Genomic DNA, 19,666 nt, shown 5'->3' with positions numbered 1-19,666 from the left:
AAATACTTGTCTAATACCCTGTGAAGTAGACAGAGAAAATATCATCGTTGTTTTATACATGATTTAACGGAAGATTAGCAAAGTGACTCCTCCAAACTCACATGGTTGGTAAAATAGATTTGGGGAAACTAAAGGCCACTTAGAACAGGTCATCCTGTGGATCTCTGAAAACAGAATTTCAAGAGTGTGGTAGGGACAGAAGGCAGACTAAAAGGCATGGAGAACAGAGTTAGTGGTGAGGAAATAGAGGCCTCTTACATCAATGACTTTTCTCAAGAAGTTTAACTATGAGGGAAAGAGATGGGACGACAGATGGATATGGTAGAAAACTTTTTTTATAGAACTGACAAAACCCAATCAAACTGGAAGCATTCACAGTGATCGTAAGATTGAAGATGCATAAAGGAGGATAAAATTAGTAATAGACAGAACCCTAAGGCAAGGGGCACAGGCAGAGACAATAAACAGCCTGAGTGAGAAGCAGAGAGAGACTTTCTCCTCTAAGACAAAAAATTAAAACCACAAAGATTTAACAAGCACTTACTATGTGCAAAGCACTGTATTAGACCCCCGGGTTACAAAGACAAAATGGAACAGTCTCTGCTCTAAGAAAGGAAGGAGGGAGATATGAAGAGGGGAAACTTTTAATTTTCAAAAGATGTGGGGGTTTTAATGGACCATAAGCTTAATGAGTTAATAGTGTGACACAGCTTCCAGGAATAGGGAGGTGACAATCCTGAGGTACTATGCTTTCATCGGACCACAGGTGAAGTGTTGTGTTCAGTTTAGGTGCCATCATTTAGGAAAAACATTAATAAGCCAGAAAGTATCTAGGAGATAAACAGGACAGTGAAAGATCTCAAGGGTAAACAAAATGAAGATCACTTGAAAAAACTGAGGAGTAGTTAGCCTGAAGAAGAGTTGGAACGGTTTGAGGCTGGGGGAGCATCTTCTCTTCCAAGTATGTGAAGGTCTATCATGTGGAAAAGAGATCAGATTTATCTCTTTGGTCTCAGAGGGCAGAACTAGGAGAAATGAGTAGAAGATGCAAAGAGACAAATTTAGGTTTGATGTAAGTAAAAACTTCCTAAAAGTAAGAGCTATCTAAAAGTGCAACAGGACACCTCAAGAAATACCAAATCTCCATTCACTGGTGGGGAGGGTCTTCAAGCAAAGGATAAATATTTACTTATCAAGTATACTGTACAGGGGATTCTTTTTCAGGTGTAGGTTGTGTTAGATGGCCACTGAGATGCCTTCCAACTATGAAATTCTGGGATTTTGACTCAGGAGTTGAAGGAGCTCCTGTCAGGTGGCTACGATCTGCCCAGTAAAAAATTAAGCCATTTGCTCTGTCGGTAAGAGGTATGCTTGGGAGTTAGAGGACAAAAGAAAAATGTTAAAAGTCACTCCAGGAAAAAAGAGATAAGGAATCAATATTAATTCAACGGAAGGACTTCCAAATAGCAATGAAGACTCAGCTACAGTTATGCACTGTAAGTTTACAGTAAGTGAAATCAGCTGGATTTCATGACTTTCTTTAGTGGCAGTAGACAAATCAGATGGTGGGAACTATTCAGGGGCTGAAGATCAGCAGATCAGGAATAGCAGGAGGCTTTGAAGAAAATGATTGTCATGAGGACTGACTGATAGGCAACAGTGGATTCAAAACTAAAATCAAAATAATTCCAAAGAATATAAACCTAGAAGCTTGAGGGCATGACAGTCAGTAATAGGGGAGTTGGGAAGTTGAGATATGTTTCACATGCCAGCAATTGTAGAAAATGGGTACATTCACACTTAAAATTAAAATGGAAATGTTAGTTCAATAGCATGGCTATTGATTCACATGATTCACAGGAGAATCAGTTGGGTTTGAGAGAATCTACCTAGTACTATTTACATGGATTAGTCTTACAAAATGAGTAAAATGGACTTCATAAAAACGTGCACAAAGGACAATCCACACCCACAAGTCACTACTAAGTAAATGACAAAACAACTATTAATGGCAGTTGAATTTTTTAAATGGCAATGACCATAAAATAACTGACCATTTTATGGATGCCCATGAAGCTTCCTGTCTAGAAGGGTTTTGAGACACTAAAAACTGTATCAAAGGAAATTCTGAAGTTTCCTTTGCTGGAGGTTTTCCTTCTCTGCAATACACAAATGAAATCTAGAGATGAACAATATAATCTCATAACATTCTTTCCACTCCTAGATATCATAAGGTAAAGCCTGAAATTCACTCACCAAATTTGGACAGTTCAGTCCTCTTTTTAGACCACGTATAATAGTCCAAAAGCCCTCTGTAGGCCTGGATAAGTTTAATTAATTTTTCTTGGGAAGCAGACATTTCACCATATCTCCAGCTCTCTGCCTGGTTTAGGTTCCTGTAAGCCTCCTCAACCATTCCCTTATGCAGAAGGTATAATGCATGTTGTAGGGAGATCTGCAACAGATAAAAACAACCTGGGTCAGGGGATTCCGAATAGGAGAGGCAGGAGAAGAACAGTGGCCTCAGAGTCAGGAATACATGGATACAAGTCCTACATCTGACATATACTGACTGTATGACCCCAGCAAGTCATATAATCTTTCAGTTCCTCTGAGGTAACACTCAATTCCAGAATTTGCTTTCATGCAAGAATCTCTTCCCTGGGAATTCCCTACATCAAGAAATCACAAGACTGGACCAAAATGAGCCACAGGAACTAAAGGAATATATTAAAGAGATTGAGACACGGGGTCCCTGATGTCAAGAAATATAGCTAGGCTGGTACATAGCTACACAAACAGCTAGCTACTAAGCCCATACTTGAAGCTTTCTAACCTGGCAGACCCTATCAGAGGTTGCATTCTGCTGGTACAGGCTTCACAAACTCCCTTTGAGACAGTTCTCTGGAAAACTGGGAGAAATTCAAACAAAGGAGTCTTAGTATTTTCCTTTTGAAAACACTCAAGGGCTAGAAAAAGCCAGAGAATATGAAAGTACAGTGTAGAGAACCAAAGAAACAATGAGGTGGGTAGATGCTATGTAGCCAATCTTCATGAAACACCCCCTTATTCATTTAGGGGTACTTTTGTCCTTTCCTATCCCCTCTTATCAATTTTTCATCATCACTGGGATATCAATTCCCCACTACCCAATTATCAGCATGGTGCAGGGGGTAGAGTACTGCACTTGAAAGTCAGAAAGACCTGGGTTCAAATTCTGTTTATCACACTTACTACCTGTGGGACCTTGGCCAAGTGACTTAACCTCTGCTCTGTGAGCCTCAGTTTCCTCATCTGTAAAATGAGGGGGTATACTAGATGGCTTCTAAGCTCCCTTCTAACTCTAAACCTATGATCCTACAAAGCAGGCCCTTCCTTACCTTTAAATAATTTTGGACACCAATATTTTTCATCCGGTCAGCAAAGGCACTGAAGGTTTCAACACTGCTCTTAGGATGATGATATAAAATTGCACTGCCCAGTTTCCAAATATTCTGTCAAGTTAAAAGAATAAGAAAAAAAATAAGAATCAAAATGTTAAATTCCTTCCAGTTTTTATTTCTACCTGAAAAAAAAACTATTATTAAACCCCACTGTTTACTTAATAAAAACTTGACAAAGCACTAAACTAGTAACTTCATCTAGAGTGGATAAGGCATGTGGAAAATAAAAAGTAAACTATATTTTAATTTGGAAAGTTATCAGCAAAAGGTACCACAAGACCAAAAAAAAATCTCTTCACTTAGTTAAACTTGATTTTATATTATTCCTTTGCCACCAACATTTAGGCATAAGAGTTCTCCCTTCTGGTGGGCTTTCTTCTTTTGCCTTTTTTTTTTTAAGGCAACTAGGGTTAAGCGACTTGCCCAGGGTCACACAGCTAGTAAGTGTCAAGTGTTTGGTCTGAGGCCGAATTTGAACTCAGGTCGTCCTGACTTCAGGGCCGGTGCTCTATCCACTGTGCCACCTAGCTGCCCCCTTCTTTTCCTTTTTTTCCCTTTTCTTTCTCTGATTTAATATAACTATATAATGTTCACTCCAAGGAAGATTTAATTGAAATTTTTATTTAAATCACCAATTGGGAAATAACATAGACTTGAGATCAATTCTGAGCTCCTTCCCAGGGCATGAACCTTCCCTATAACATTCCTGACAAGTGGTTGTCTCACCTCTATTTGCTCACTGGGAACTCAGTACATTATGACAGACTATTTTATTTTTTGAGAGTCCTAATTAGGAAGATTTTTTTCTTATATTAAGCTAAAATTTGCTTAAATTTAAAATCAATCTTACTATAAATTTAAATTCATTATCATTATCATGGACCCTAAGGTCCATGGACTTTTCCATCCAACTCACAGCTGAAACCTCCTTTATGTGCTATTTCTCCCCATTAGAATGTTAGCTCCATGAGAACATGGACTGTCCTGATTTCCAGTTTGTATTCTCAGCACTTATCAAAGTGTTCTGAAAATAGTAAGCACTTAATAGATGTTTCTTCTTTCCTCTCTCAAAAAACCCAATCCAACCCAATCCAACAAGCATTTTATAAACACATATTGTCTACAAGGAACTATCCTGGTGAGGGGATGCAAAGACAAAATGACAAACAATCCCTGTCCTCAAAGAGCTTACATTTTAACGCAGGGATACAACATGTAAATGGATAAGTGTATACATGATAGATAGTATGAGGAAAGAGTGAGCACTAACAACCCTTGGGATCAGGAAAGGCTTCCTAGAAGAGATAGCACATTAGCTGAATCTTAAAGGAAGGTAGGATTCTAAGGAGCAGAGGTGAGGAGAAGGTGCCTCCCAGCCATAGATGACAGCTTGGCACACAAACAGGAAATGGAATGTCTTACCCACGGGACACCTGGACACTGGTTTGGATGAAACATAAAGTGCAATAATGTGCAATAATAAACCTAGAAAAGCAAGCTACAGCCAAATTATAGGGGCTTTAAATGCCACACAGAAGAGTTTTTGTTTTTTGTTCTAGATGAAATAGGGAGCCAATTAAGTTTCCAGAGACGGGGAGTGACGTAGTCACATTTGTACTTTAGGAAGATAATTTCGGCAGTTATGTGGAGAATGGACTGGAGAAAAAGAAGTTGAAAGCCAATTAGATGACTGTTGCAATGAGCCAAGTAAGAGGAGATGAGGGTTTGAACCAGGGTGGGGGCCACCTGGGTGGAGAAAAAGATTTGAGAGATGCTGTGGAGGTAGAATCCCCAAGATGCGACAACTGACTGAATAAAGGCAGAGGTAGAAGAAAGAGTCAAGAATCATCCCACCACATTTGCCACATGTGTCTTTTTACTTGACATAATCTAAATGTGAATTCTTCATAATTCATATGCTAATGTTTATTTCACTAGAAAAAGGCACAGAATCAAAGAATTTTAGAACTAAACCTTAGAGATTTTCTAGTCCAAATACTCTTTTGTGAGAGAAATTGCAGCTTGGTGAGGTGAAGTAATTTGATCAAGGTGACATAGATTCATTTTGCAAGTAAACAAATAACTGATTATTTTATTAACGATAGCCAAAGGAAACAGAAACCTATAAAATCAAATGAAGAGTAATCATGATTATTTGCTAACTTTAAAATTGTGCATTCAAACCACTTTATTACTTTTTTTAAATTCCACTTCATTAGAAACACAGAAAATATGGAGGGAAATAAATCTTCCCCTCACCCATGCACACAACCTTCAGCTGAAGCTGCTTCTACTTAAAATACTCTTTAAAATATAACAAAGACATCTTGATTAAAAATCTTGAATCCTGAGAAAATTATTCCTCAATGAAGGCAAGGATGAAGAACCCCTCAGGCTCTTCCCCATTCCCATCCTTAGCACACTTGCCTGCAGGGCCACCTGCCGTTTCTGGCTGTTAAAGTCCTCCAAGGCCTGGAAATAACACTGCAGAAACTCTGAGGCTTGCTGCCATTGGTGCTTCAGCAGGGCTTCTTGTATGAAATTTAAACAAATACTTGTCGTCTGAGCAAAATTTATCCCCTTATGGCCATGACTCACTGTAAAAAATAAAATTAAGCAGACAGTCACCACAGAGCACAAGAAATAACTAAATTTGCCAGTATAGCTATTCCCTGCATAAGGCTGCCTAGACCAACATTATTTCATAATAACATCATTAATACTTTAAAAAAAGAACACCCCTCTCAGGTATGGAAACACTGGTATAACATAATTCAGCCAGTTACCCATCTATAACACTGTGGTTTTGTGACACAACCACAGAATCAAAGAAAGTTAGACCTGGAATGATTTTGTCCTACCCCCCATCCCATTTCACAGATGAGGAAACTAAGCTTCCCAGGAATGAAGTGACTTGTACAAAATCACACAGTTAATCCCAGGGGCAGGACTAGAATCAGCTCTCCTGACTTCCAGCAAGGACCTAGTCAGGGCCTTGTGCTTTAGCAGACAATAAGATACTTGCTTCAATTAATGTCATTAGGAAGGGTATGCCCGTACAGAATGCTAAGTTACCTCGAGTCCCTGTCAAAGCTGGTGACTGAGGCCTGCTTTGCAGTCACAAAATTTCAGAATGGAGAAGAACCTCAGGGGTCATCTAGTTAAACCCAATCCTGAAAACATTCTCGGCAACTGGATATCCAGCTTTCTGCCAGAAGCCCTCCAAAGAGAAGCAATCTACTGTATCCTGAGGCATGGTGGGCACATTGGACTAAACCTAATAAGATGAAATTGAAGAGGCATAAAAGTAGTGTCTTACATTTGAGTTTCTAAAAATCTATTTCACAAGTACAGGATGGGAAGGTAAAATTGGTTAGCAGTTTGTCCTAAAAACATCTGGGATTTTAATGGATTCTAAGTTCAAAACGAATTAGCAGTACGATGTGGCAGCCAGAGACTTAACTTTTAGAACTACTAATAAAATAATTAGAAATCTTAATTAGAAAAATTAATTGTCCTTCTGCAGTATGCCTTGGTCAGATGATATCTGGAACATTATGATTAATTTTGGTCACCATGGTTTTAAAAAGACATTGACAAGCTGGAGAGCATCCAGAGGGTAGACAGAATCCATACCCCATAAAAAATAATTGAAACTGGGGGGTGTTTAGCCTGGAGAAGAGAAGGAAGGGCAAAGGGTGCCAAGAGGCAAGTCTAGGGTTATAGTCAAAAAAAAAAGAAGCTTCCTACCAATTGCCGAATGTGCTGCCTTGGAAGGGAGGGGCTTTCACCGCATTAGATGTGTTGGGGCAGAGACTGGAAATCCCTTTCTCAACCACATTCTACTCTGGAGACTCCTTTTTAGGTATGGGTTGAACTAGATGAATGCCGAGGTCCCTTCCAACTCAAAAATTCTGTGATTCTGAAGCTGAATTGTTTATACTCTTTGACCCTATGATTCTTTACTAGGCACATGCCCCAAAGAGGTTAGAGATATCAATAAAAGTCCAATATACACCAACATATTTTTGCAAATATATTGCAAACAATGCTTTTTGTGATTGCAAAAAACTAGAAGCAAAATAGGTTCCCACTGACTGGAGGAATCACTGAACAAACTGTGATAAATTTTTTGGGGGGGGCTAGGCAATGGGGTTAAGTGACTTGCCCAGGGTCATACAGCTAGTAAACGTTATGTGCCTGAGGCCACATTTGAACTCAGATCCTTCTGAATCCAGGGCCAGTGCTCAATCCATTGTGCCACTTAGCTGCCCCAGAAACTGTGATAAATAAATGTAATATAAATGACAAAGGTGAGGAATTCAGAGAAACATAGAAAGACTTACATGAATTGATGCAGATTTTTAAAAATAGAACTAAAACAATTTAAACAATGACAATAACATAAATAAAAACACTAACAAGTGTTTGAATTAAGATTAATGGCAATAACCAATGCTGACCACAGAGAACAGATGATGAAACACATTTCCCTGTTCTTAGAAGCATATGCTGCTTGGCTGGTTTTTTTTGTTTAACTGTTTTTCATTGTTATAAGGTGGGGTTCAAAAGTAAAGACCGAGTATCAGGAAATGACCATGATGTAAAACAAGAGGTATCTAGTTAAAAACAAAGACTGTTTTCAAGAGATACACCAACACAAGATTCATCCCTGTTTTACTACGTTACCTACTGAATTTCTACAGGAAAGATTTTATCAAATGTTGATGAAACTAAGACCTACTAAGACATGCTACAGAATTACCTACCAATTCTATCAAGAAAATAAGATTGCAACTGGCATGACCTGTTCTAAGTGAACTCATGCTATATGCTAATAGTGATCACTTATTTCCTTTCTAAGTGTTTACAAATCATAAATTTATGGTTCCTTTCTAAAACGCCTCTGGGTCAGGGTGGATACATATCAGATATATCCATCAGTCCACTGTTTGTAGAATCCATTTTTTTGTCCTTGTTGAAAACTGAAGATTTCCAGTCTTCTAGCACCATTCCATATGAATCTACAAAGATTACTGATAACACACTGCTGATCTCATTGGCATTTTCTTCAGTACCACAGAATGTTATTTTCCTGGACCAAGTGACAAGCTCAGTTATTGCAGCCAGGCATTCTTACAATCTCCTCAACTATCTTTGGCTCCAATTCCCTCTTAATCACATTTCTCCTACCCTTTCCAGTCTGAAGATCATTCTCCTTGAAGGAAAAGACAGAAGCAAAACAGTGGAGTCTTTCTGCCATCTGTCTCATTTTTTAACATTAACACCATCTGTTCCAAGAAGTAAGCCTATACCTGCCTTGTTCAGCTTGCCCAACACATAACCTTGAAAGGTCATTATTGCGCTTAAAACATTTTGGGAGCATCAGCTTTATCTGAACTCTGATATTCCTGACATCATTCTAAAAAAAAAATCTGTGTCAACCTCTTGTATTTTAACTCATTTATTCACCTTCCTTAAATTTTTCAGAGATGTCCTTTTAAATTCTGAGCTCAGCATCCTATACATTTAACCGTCTTTTTAGATGTGTCTTCCTCTTCTTCTTCCACATTAGTATCTCTGATGATTCTGGAGATTTTATTGTCGGAATTTAATTTTGGGGTAACAATACATTCATCTATTCTAATCTCTAATCCAAAAAACAACACTACTAAGACCTGACAAGTAGTCATCTGCCTCCCAGTGCTTTCCATTTTCCTCAGGCCATTTTTATTTTTAAAATCACAGACAATGAGATTACATCTATTATTCTCTAGATTTTTGAAATCTGCTCCCCTAATGTCTAAAGCACATATCTAACTAGGTTTGGTATTCTCTTCCTCATCTATCATAAACCCTGAGATGCATCACTTTCTTCCTGTGTCACTTCCACATCTGCAATCTGTTCTTCCTGGTTGGTCAGAATTAGGTCCAAAATATCTATTCTCTTTGTTGTTTCCCCTACTTTTTGCAAGAGAATAGGAAATTTAACAGATTTTCCACTTTTAGTGGTTTTTCTAGTAGCTATTCAGAGAAGCAAAATCTCCCATCACCACCAAATCTTTCTTCTTTGTAACTTTCATGATCTATATCAGGAAAATGTTATCTATATTCTCCACTTGGTCAGGTTACATGTAACATTATAATGATGTCACTTGTGCTATATCACTGTTTCTTCTACCAGTTAGCTCTCTGGACAAATGATACCTTTTAGGGTATCTAACCTCAGTGTATTTCTTTATTTCTCATTCTTTCTCACCTCATGTAGCCAATCAGTTACTGTTTTTATATCCACAACACCTACCACATCTGACCCCTTCTCAGCAGACTCAAATAGCTACCACATTGGTTCAGGTACTCATCACCTCTTTCCTGCACTACTGCAAGAGCTTTATACTTGGTTTCCCATATCAAGTAGATATTTCGCCAATCACACCTGCCCATAGCAGCTTAAATGACTGTCCTTAAGCATAGATCTCTCTCCTAAACTCCAATGGCTCCCTACAATCTCTAGGATAGGAGTTATTTATGTTTTGTGTGTTGGAACCCTCTGGCAACCTGGTGAAATTTAAGAATCCTTTCTCAGGAGGAGGCAGACAAGGGTAAATTACATTACAGGAAAAGACAGAAAATCCTATTACAGCAGAGGGAAAGAAGGGAGGGGAGTGAGCATTGTTTGAACCTTGCTCTCATCAGATTTGGCTCAAGAAGGGAATAACACAACCAGTTAGCTATGGAAATCTAACTTGCCCTATGGGCAGTAGGAGAGAAAAGGGGAAAGAAAAGGGAGGGGGGATGGAAAGGAGGGAAGAATCGATAGGGGCAAAGGAGAAGGGGGAGAGGGGGATAATAAAAGGGAGGAGAGACTGAAGGAGGCAGTGGTCAAAAGCAAAGTACTAGTGAGGGGGGAAAGGGAGAGAGGAGAAAGAAAAGCATAAACGGGGAAAAAGGATGGAGAAAAACACACAGTAATCATAACTGTGAAAGTTAAATCGCTATTTTTTTTTCTCTTCTGTTGAGCCTTGTTTCCTCTTTCTGATGATTCCTCCTATTGGTTTTAATTTTTACTTACAACCTCACTAATGTGAAAATATGTTTAATAGGAATGTAAATGTATAGCCTATATCAGATTGTGCACCGTCTTGGGGAGGGTGGTGGGGACGAAGGGGGAGAAAAATTTTAAACTCAAAAGCATATGGAAGTGATTGTTGATAAATCAAAATAAATTAATAAAATTGTAGAAAAAAAGAATCCTTTCTCAAAATGTTTTTAAATGCACAAAACAAAATACATATATTTACAAAAGAAACCAATTATATTGAAATAGTTATCAAAATATCTTTTTTTAAATTCACAGACCCCAGATTAAATACCTTTGCTCTACAATAACATATAAAATACAAAATATAAAATCTTTTGTTTGGCTTTTAAAGCCTCACATGAAATGTTGACAACTCTCTTCACTCAGTCAATAGGCTGAGAACTATGTATAGGACATAAAGAATAACTTCAAGTTTAGCAGTTACTCATAAGCACTTTAGACATTTAATAATTTGTCCTTTGCTTAATAGAGTTGGCCAAATGGATGAAATGACAATATTTCTCAAGAGAACTTTGAATTTATAAACAAAATGAAGTCATGCGAGTCTGTGTGTATTTGGGTGGATTGACTTGAATACCAGTCAAAAGACTCTTTCTGAAATTAATACATGAAAATGTGACAAATTCAACTTTTACTGTGGACTATTACTCTGCCTTGTGGAAAAAGCACTACTGCAACTGTTTTAATAGACTATAAGCCACAGTTAAGAGCATTTTCAATTTGCAATTATGAATGCATAATTTTCAGAGCCTTCAGAAAGAAAAACCAAAGGATAGAAGTTTTTAGAAAAGTTTTCTTCCAAGAACTTCTGTGAGTATACATAATTCAACAGGTATATTTAGCATATAACATAACAATTCTATTTCAAATATCTTGAGAACAGTAATTCCAGTTTGTGTTGCTTACAGGCAAAATTAAGACATAACACATATAGTCATGCTCTAGAATGACAGAATGGATTATACAAAAATGTTATTTTTAATATTATTTTAGACCATTTAAAATAACTAGACAGTATAAAATACCTGAGAGTATACCTGCCAAAATAGACACAGGAACTATATGTGAACATAAACATAAAACACGTTTTTATATAAAGTCAGATCTAAATAACTGATGTAATATTTATTGTTCATGGGTAGGTAAAGCCAATATAATTTTTAAAAAGACAATCTTACCTAATTAATCTACTTATTCAATGTCATCTCAATTAAATTACTAAAATCTATCTTACTGAGTTAGACAAAAATAGTAACAAAGTTCATGTGGAAGAACAAAAGGTCAGGAACTACAAAGAAACCAGGGGAAAAAAGACATGAAGGAAGCAAATTCAGCAGTATCACTTAAACTATATAATTAGGTGAGAGCATTGCTGAAGTGTAAAATGGATAATTTCAGTTATTTTAAATCAAAATTTTCTTGTATAAATAAAACATACATGGTTAAGAATAGAAGGAATGCAGAAAACTGAGGGAAAAACTTTCATAGACAATCTCTCAGATAGGATGTGATTGGGTTGGAATATTACTGTGCATAGGAAATGATGAGCTGGTTGATTTAGAAAAAAATAGAAAAACGTGGACTTATGAAGATGCTATCCACCTTCAGAGAAACAAATGACAAGTGGAAATAAGCATAATGCAGTCTTACATATATATATATGTATGAATGTATATCACACATACATATATGTTTATAGATATCTATCTACATGTATATTTATCCACACTTAATTGGAGCCTTCCTTATAGTAGGGATGGGGTGGGGAGAGAAATAAAGTAAAAAGGATACAGCAGAGAACAAAAGAAAACCTACAAGGAAGCAAAGAAAAGCTGGACAGCTTTGAAAACAATGTGTAATATTTATTGTACAGGTTTTCTTGAAATGGAAAATTATTGTTTTATATTGAATCCTCTCTTATGTTCTGCTGCGTACATGGCAGTGTTTTTTTTTCCTTTTCTTGTTTTGTATTTAAGTTTTAAATAAATAAGAAAATTTAGGAGCAGCTAGGTGGTGCAGGTGGACAGAGCTCCAGCCTTGGAGTCAGGAGGACCTGAGTTCAAATCTGGTCTCAGACACATGATATTCACTACCTGTGTGGCCCTGAGCAAGTCACTTAAACCCGATTGCCTTGCAAAAAAAAAGAAAAAAGAAAAAGAAAATTTATCCAAAAAAAAGGGGTTTTTTTCATCCCTTGTTCTCTAATAGGCATCATTTCCTTTAAAAAAAAATCACCTCTAAATGGATAGCACTAAATTATATACTAAAATGTAGCATGTTATATAAATAAAATCTAATGGCAAAGGTAGTCTTGGTTTTTAAGAAGATCCCAAAGAACCACAGAATTTTAGAGGGGAAGAGACCTTGAAAAGTCACTGGTTGGTTGCTTTGCAGAAGCTGACATCAGGAGTCCTTGGTATGTTTCATTTGCTCATCACCTCTGCTTCTCTGGTCATCTCTAGCCCAGACCATCTGTGGCCATACCCAACCTCATAATGTTCTATGACATCACCATTGATAATGAGCCCCTGGACAAATTACTTTTGAGCTCTATGCAGACAAGATTCCAAAGACAGTAGAAGTTTCCATGCTCTGAGCACAGAGAGAAGGGATTTGGTTATAAGAGGTTCTGCTTTCAAAGAATTACTCCTAGGTTCATGTGCCAATGTGGTGACTTCACCTGCCATAATGGCACCGGTGGCAAGTCCATCTCTGATAAGAACTTCATCACTGGTCCTGGCATCTTGTCCTGGCAAATGCTGGGCCCAACACAAATGGCTCCCAGTTTTTCATCTGTACTGCTAGGACTGATTGGCTGGGTGGTAAGCATGTGGTCTTTGGCTAAGTGAAAGAATACACGAAAATCATGGAAGCCATGGAGTACTTCATTTCCTGGGGTGGCAAGATCAGCAAGAAGATCACCACTGCTGACTGCGGACAACTCTCATAAGTTGTTTGGGTTTTTTTGCTTTTTTCTTAACCACCAAACCACTCCTCTGTAGTTGGGAAGAGCCCCCCTAAACTCCTACTGCTCTCATAACCTATAATCCTTGTGTTCTCACCTGCTACAGTTCTCTTTGGATTCCTTCCACAATTCTGGCTAGGCAACAGAGTTAAATTCATGATTATGAAATAAAAACTCAACCACAAAAAAAGTCACTTAATTTAATCCCCTCATTTTATAGACGAAGCTAAGACACTGACAGTATTTGGCAGAGTGAGGTCTAGAATCTAAGTGTTGCCTGACTCCCAATCCAATTTGCTTTCCAGAATATATAAGCCAGAGTTAAGAATATATACTATACAGTTATCCTTTCTACCTTACAACATTCCCCATTGCAGTTTCAATATATCACGGATCAGCATAAGAAATTAAATGGGAATTTTGTGGAAGTTTTGTGGAAGCCACAGACGAAACTCAAAGGCCAGCAGATTTTCCAGATAGCAGGGGTGCCGCACCCGTAGCCCCCCACCTCTCAATGTGGGATAACTGCATATAGTATATAGCATATATATCATACCCTATACTAGGGAAGCATACTTCCCAAGAGCCCTAAGAGGATATTTAGGCCCACTTCAGGTGAAAGAATAAGATTTATAAAGAAATCCTCATGACATGGTAACTCTTATTTATCTAGAATTCAAACAATCAGGAAGCTTAAATCCCTATATTTGTTTTTCATATTCTGTATATTATTCCCATAGGTCAGCTCCACTTACCTGTATTCTGGATGTGCTGTGAGAGCCAAGGTAAATGTATTTCTGGACCACAGCCTACTGATGCTTTTTCTTGATCATCCTCTTCCACAGACCTCATCAATTCCTCACTGAAAGCATCCATCACTGAAAGCTACTCCAAATGAAGAAAAATATTTACAAACTCTGCACATAAATTTATAGTTCTTCTATATCATATTAACAAAAGCATTTTCTAAAAAACTAATAAATATAGCATGCACTTCAACGTGCCTGGAATTTCCTCTAGTTTAAAACAAAATTGAGCTGTCAGGAGTAGTGGAAATGAACCAGAAGGTAACGTTCATATAAATCAATTTTTAAAAATTTATTAAGCATGTATAGTATGCAAGCACCTAGGTAGCACACTGTATAAAGTGCTGGGCCTGGAGTCAGGAAGTATCCCCTTCCTGAGTTCAAATCTGGCCTCAGACATTTATTAGCTGTGTGACCCTGGGCAAGTCACTTAACCCTGTCTGCCTCAGCTAGTATGATCTCTAAGGTTCCTTCAAGCTCCAAATCTATGATCTAATACGAGTTTTACAAGTCTAACAATGTAAATCAGTCAGGGTCTTGCTAAAGTTAATAGATGTTAACAGAAGACTAGACTTAGTGAAATTTCCTTTAATTAGTAGTTGTGCCTTTAATAAACAGTTGTGTGACACATGCTCTCTGGGCCTCAGTTTTCTCATGCAGTCTATTCAACCCCTTTCACTGTTAAATCTGTGACAAAACTCTGCTGATTCTCCTGAACTGTTTAAACAAGTGATCAGAGTTAAGAGAAAGTGTAAAAAGAATCACAATTTTCTAATTAGTAGTTTGATGTATAGAGAACAATGGTATCAGTTTCAAACAGAAACAGAGGCCACTAAACTCTAAAACAATAAGGATCCCTGAAGCTGCATATTGGACTCAGGAAACCAGATATTAACATTATCTAGCTATGTTCTACCGTGTTTTTATTTATTTTTCTAAATATTTTCCAATTATATCTTAATCTGGCTGGTGAGTACTTGAGTCTTCTACAGTAGATAATCCACAACTACTTAAGATTTTGCTATATAAGAGGAGCTTATAATTTATTGGGAATGACAGAACTAATGGAGAACAGTTCTAAACAATTTAGTTGAGGCAAAACAGACAATAGTCTGAGAACACCACAAAGTATTCTATAATAGGATATAACATACGTTCATGGAATATTAGAGTTGGATGAACCTTTAGAAATCAATTCAACTTCCTCATTTTCAAAGGCTTAATCTCTAGCACTGCAGTTTCTTCTTTTAAATGTGGTAAGTCATTTTGTCAGTCAAAATGAGATAATGCACAAAGAGCAACAGGGACTGGACCTGTCACTTCACTGATACAGGGAACTCCTAAATGAGAAAACTCCCCCTACCAAAGGTAAGTCAGCACCACTTTTGTAACTCAGAGTTGTATATAGCACCAAGTGGTTAAATGACTTGACCAGGGTCACACCGCCAATAAGAGTCAGAGACTTGAATCAGGTCTTCTTGGCCCAAGGGCAGCTCTCACTACGACTATAATTGACTCTTTAAAAGCACAGAACAAGTGGTGGACTTGGACATCTGTGTGGAGTTAAGTGATACAGTGGATAGAGCACTGGATTTGGAAGTCCGGAAACCCGAGTTAGAATTCTGCCGCAGCGCCTGTTTCCAAGGTTGTTTGGAGGATTTCATGAGATAGCCTATGTAAAGCCTTTTGCAAGCCTAATGGATCTGTAAATACTACCTTTTAAATCCCTGCCTTGACACTTTCCCAGCTAGCTGTGTAATTTCGAGCAAAGTACATAAACACACTCAGGACCTCAACTTCTCTTGGCTCCGGGCATTTTCTCTGGCTGATTTCCAAGCCTGGACCCCTCTTCCTCCTCAGTTCTGACTACTATCCTCTCCGGCTTCCTATAAGTCGCAACTAAAATCTCACCTTCTACTGGAAGGAAGCCTTCCCCAACCTCTCTTAATTCCGGTGCTTTCTCTAGGCTCATTATTTCCTATTTATCCTGTATATAGTTTGCTTTGTATATAAATATCTGTTTGTATGTTGTCTCCTCCATTAGACTGTAAGCTCCTTGGGGGCAGGAACTGCCTTTTGCCCCTTTTTGTATCCCCCTGCACTTAGCACAATGCTTGGCACATAAATAACGACAAGTTGCACAACCAGCCTCTCAGAGGGTTGTCATGGGAAAGGTATTTTATAAACCCCCCCCCCCGTGGATATCCTCCATCATCATCATCATCATCATCATCATCATCATCATCATCATCATCATCACTGCAGGGCTATACAAACGTATGGCAAGGTTTTCATAAAATCACAATTACAGAGAGGTTTCGTTATTGGGATGAGACTAAATTGATGATGGCCGTGACCTCACTAGTGCCCCCTCCTCAGCTCAGAGTCACAAAGCCGAGGGTCCTAGGCCACCACCTCCTCCCCCGCCCCAGCGCGTACTCCCTCCCCCTTTACGCGGTAGCCATGGCAACCAAGCCTCGCCTCCCCGGAGGTAGGGAAGGGAAAAGGAATGGAGGAGAAAGGAACAAGGGGAGAGGTTACGGGCTTGAGCTCCCAAGGCAACGGTGACGAGCCATTAGTAAAAAATTATAATAATAATAATAATAATGAGCAGGCCCAAACAGAGCGGGACGTCCGAGACGAGGCCCAGTCACCGTCTGCAGCTCCTGAATCTATGAATTCTCATTCCAACACTTACCCCGAGCTCCGCTCTAGACTCCCACTACCTTCCCTTAGGACCCAGAGGAATCCCCGCGGAAGCTCAGCCAACCCCGGAGCTACAAGTCTGCGACCAGAAATGAAACCCACACGGCGCACGATTCGGCTGCGCATGCGCGCTACCCGCGCGTTGCCTTAGAGGGCGCTTGCGTCACTTCCTCCGATCCTGCTTTTCGCCGCCTCTCGCTTCCCCCGTTTCCTGTCTGTGGCGCCTTCGGCCTCCGTTGTGGTCGTTTTCCTTTATCTGAGGTGCTGGTCACCGTCATTCCCGAAATAGATTTCCCCCTCACCATGCCTTCCGATCCGGAGGATGAGGGGATTTCCCGGTCAGAGGAGGAAGGTGAAACCGGAATGCTGGGCAGTGGAATAACCCCTGACCTCGCGTTCTTGGAGAACTTGCCGGCTGGGCTTTGCGCGCAGTTGTTGATGCCAGAGGAAGCATGAGCACCAAGTGTTTCAGCTATCCTGCCAGAAAAGCTAATGCCATTTTCGTCAGTCCGAAAGCCCCACTTTTATTTTGGCCAGAAAAAGAATAAACCGAGAGGCAAGAATCACTATTAAGAAGTCTGACTGTATATAGTTATGATTTTGCCCATGTAAATATATCCTCAGTGTATGCTTTTACTTGGCCTTGAATCGTAAAAAGGAATTCTCACCTTCCAGTGTTGGCTGGAAACTGATCATCTCCCTGATTACAAGTATGTGACCTTGAGAAGCGAGCACACTTGGGAAGGAGCCGAGCAGAGAGAAGCACTTTTTGCCTGTCTTAGGTTTCAAGCCTCCTAGGACCAGAGCCATGCCTGACCTGAAAAAGGGTGCAACCCAAGGGAGACCTAGTGGTTTTTCAAATTGGGTAGAAATTAGACTATTCTGCTTCGTTTCACAAAGCACAACTAGGAATAATAGTTCAGTAGCCATCTGAGAAAGGCAAATTTCCCTTCAATGTGAAGAAACATTTTGAATTTGGAGTGCTTAAGAAGTGGATGGGATATCTCAGAAGATAAGAGTTTGCCTCATTGGAAGTCTTCAAGAAGATACCACTTGTAAGGGATGTTTTAGAAATCGTATTGTATGGAAAATGCCCAGAATTTGGTTAACATAAGACCTGGGTTTAAATCCTGGATCTGCTACATACCATGTATGTAACCTGGAGCAAGTAGTTTAGTCTCAGGGCCTCATCTCTAAAATAGAGATTTGTGCTAGATGACTTCTAAGGTTCTTTCCAGCTTTGCATGTAAGATCCTAAGGAACTCTTATTCATGTGTAGGTTGGATTATACTATCTCTGAGGTCCTTTCCAACTCTTAGGCTGATGGAAAGTTTCTGAAGGCAATGCACTTGGAAAAATCAATACCCCCTTCAGGCCTTACTGAGAGAAGGGATCCAAGGACTCATTACCCCATTACAGTAATATCACTATGGAAAAATAGAAATAGGAAGATGCCTGAGCTTGGTAAGGGAACTTCACAGAACTGCAGGCAACAAATGTATAACCTATATCAAATTGCTGCATTCCCAATGAGGACAGGAGGGAGAGAATCTGGAACTCAAAAATTTTAAAAAACAAAATTGTTTATACATGTCATTGGGGAAAATTTTTTAAAAAAAGAGCTGCAGGCATCACCTGAGGATTTGGCTGATGAAAGCTGAAATAATCCATTTATAAAATTAAGAATTTAATTCAATACTTATTGAATGGCTGCTATGTGAAAAGTATTTTGCTAAGCCACAGATATAAAAACAAAGTACAGTCACATGGTCATAGAATTTTGATTAAAAAGGGCTTCATAGAGCTCATCATCTAGTTGGGACGATTTTAAACATAAGAACTTGAGGGCTTAGGAGTAAAGTGACTTGCTTAAGGTGACTATTTTATGATTTAGAAGTACAATGAAGTTTTGAAAGATTGAAAGATTTATCCAAAGTCAACACTGGTAATTGGTAAGGGTGGAAAGTCCACCCTTAACTTCCAGCTTAGAGTCCAATCTTGGAAGATGAGATGAGCCACCTCCATGCTATGTCTAACCCCTTGAGCTTTTCATTTCATCTCTCCCATCTCTGAGAACTTGATCCATTATGGATCAGTCTCTCACCTTCTGTTTTCCTTTATTTACAGTCTATCTGTAAACATGCGTAAGTCTCCGTTCTAAAAATTTTTTTTCATTGATCCTGTTATTCCTTCAAACTATGTCCTGTATCTCTCTTCCCTTTCAATGTTCAACTTCTAGATCCCTGCAATCTAGCTTCCATCTCTACCACTCAGTTTAAACTGCTGTCTCACAAGTACTCAGTAACCTAGTTAGCAAATTGAATAACATTTTCCCTGTATGCAACTTAACTTCTCTGCAGCGTTCCATATTGTTGAATACTCCCTTCTGTACACTGCCTTCTTCCTTGGCCTCTGTAATAGCTCTATCCTGTTTGCCCTGCATATCTGATTCATAATGGTCTCCTTCGGCCACAACAATGGCTGATAGAAACTGTTAAGAACTAGTGTGCAAATATATGGGGAAAAGTTAATCAACAAACTTATTTGAGTACCTACTGTGAGTGAGGCATTGTGCTATGTGCTGGGTATATGAAAACACATAAGTAAATACAAAGTATATACAATGTAATATTGGGAGCAGAGG

At 38.8% G+C, this 19,666-nt stretch overlaps 1 protein-coding gene and 1 pseudogene across 1 annotated transcript in view; one reads left to right on the top strand and one right to left on the bottom strand.

Moving 5' to 3' along the window:
• TAF1A (TATA-box binding protein associated factor, RNA polymerase I subunit A) overlaps positions 1-17,154 on the bottom strand; it is a 35,313-nt gene extending 18,159 nt beyond the window's left edge. Inside the window, exons 1-5 of the mRNA XM_020982218.2 lie at positions 17,015-17,154; positions 14,266-14,395; positions 5,871-6,040; positions 3,381-3,494; positions 2,257-2,455 (exon numbers count right to left, since the gene is read on the bottom strand). Of these exons, the coding sequence (XP_020837877.1) occupies positions 2,257-2,455; positions 3,381-3,494; positions 5,871-6,040; positions 14,266-14,386 (604 nt within the window). The 5' untranslated portion in view covers positions 14,387-14,395; positions 17,015-17,154. The remainder of the gene's footprint in view (positions 1-2,256; positions 2,456-3,380; positions 3,495-5,870; positions 6,041-14,265; positions 14,396-17,014) is intronic.
• LOC144457983 (peptidyl-prolyl cis-trans isomerase A pseudogene) lies at positions 11,083-13,495 on the top strand (annotated as a pseudogene).
• Positions 17,155-19,666: the final 2,512 nt, after the last annotated feature.

Source organism: Phascolarctos cinereus, unplaced genomic scaffold (assembly GCF_003287225.1).
Source record: "Phascolarctos cinereus isolate Bilbo 61053 unplaced genomic scaffold, phaCin_HiC Scaffold_5;HRSCAF=322, whole genome shotgun sequence".
Lineage (NCBI taxonomy): Eukaryota > Metazoa > Chordata > Mammalia > Diprotodontia > Phascolarctidae > Phascolarctos > Phascolarctos cinereus.
Note: the sequence above shows the minus strand (reverse complement) of the source record. Positions and strands in the feature narration are given on the sequence as shown.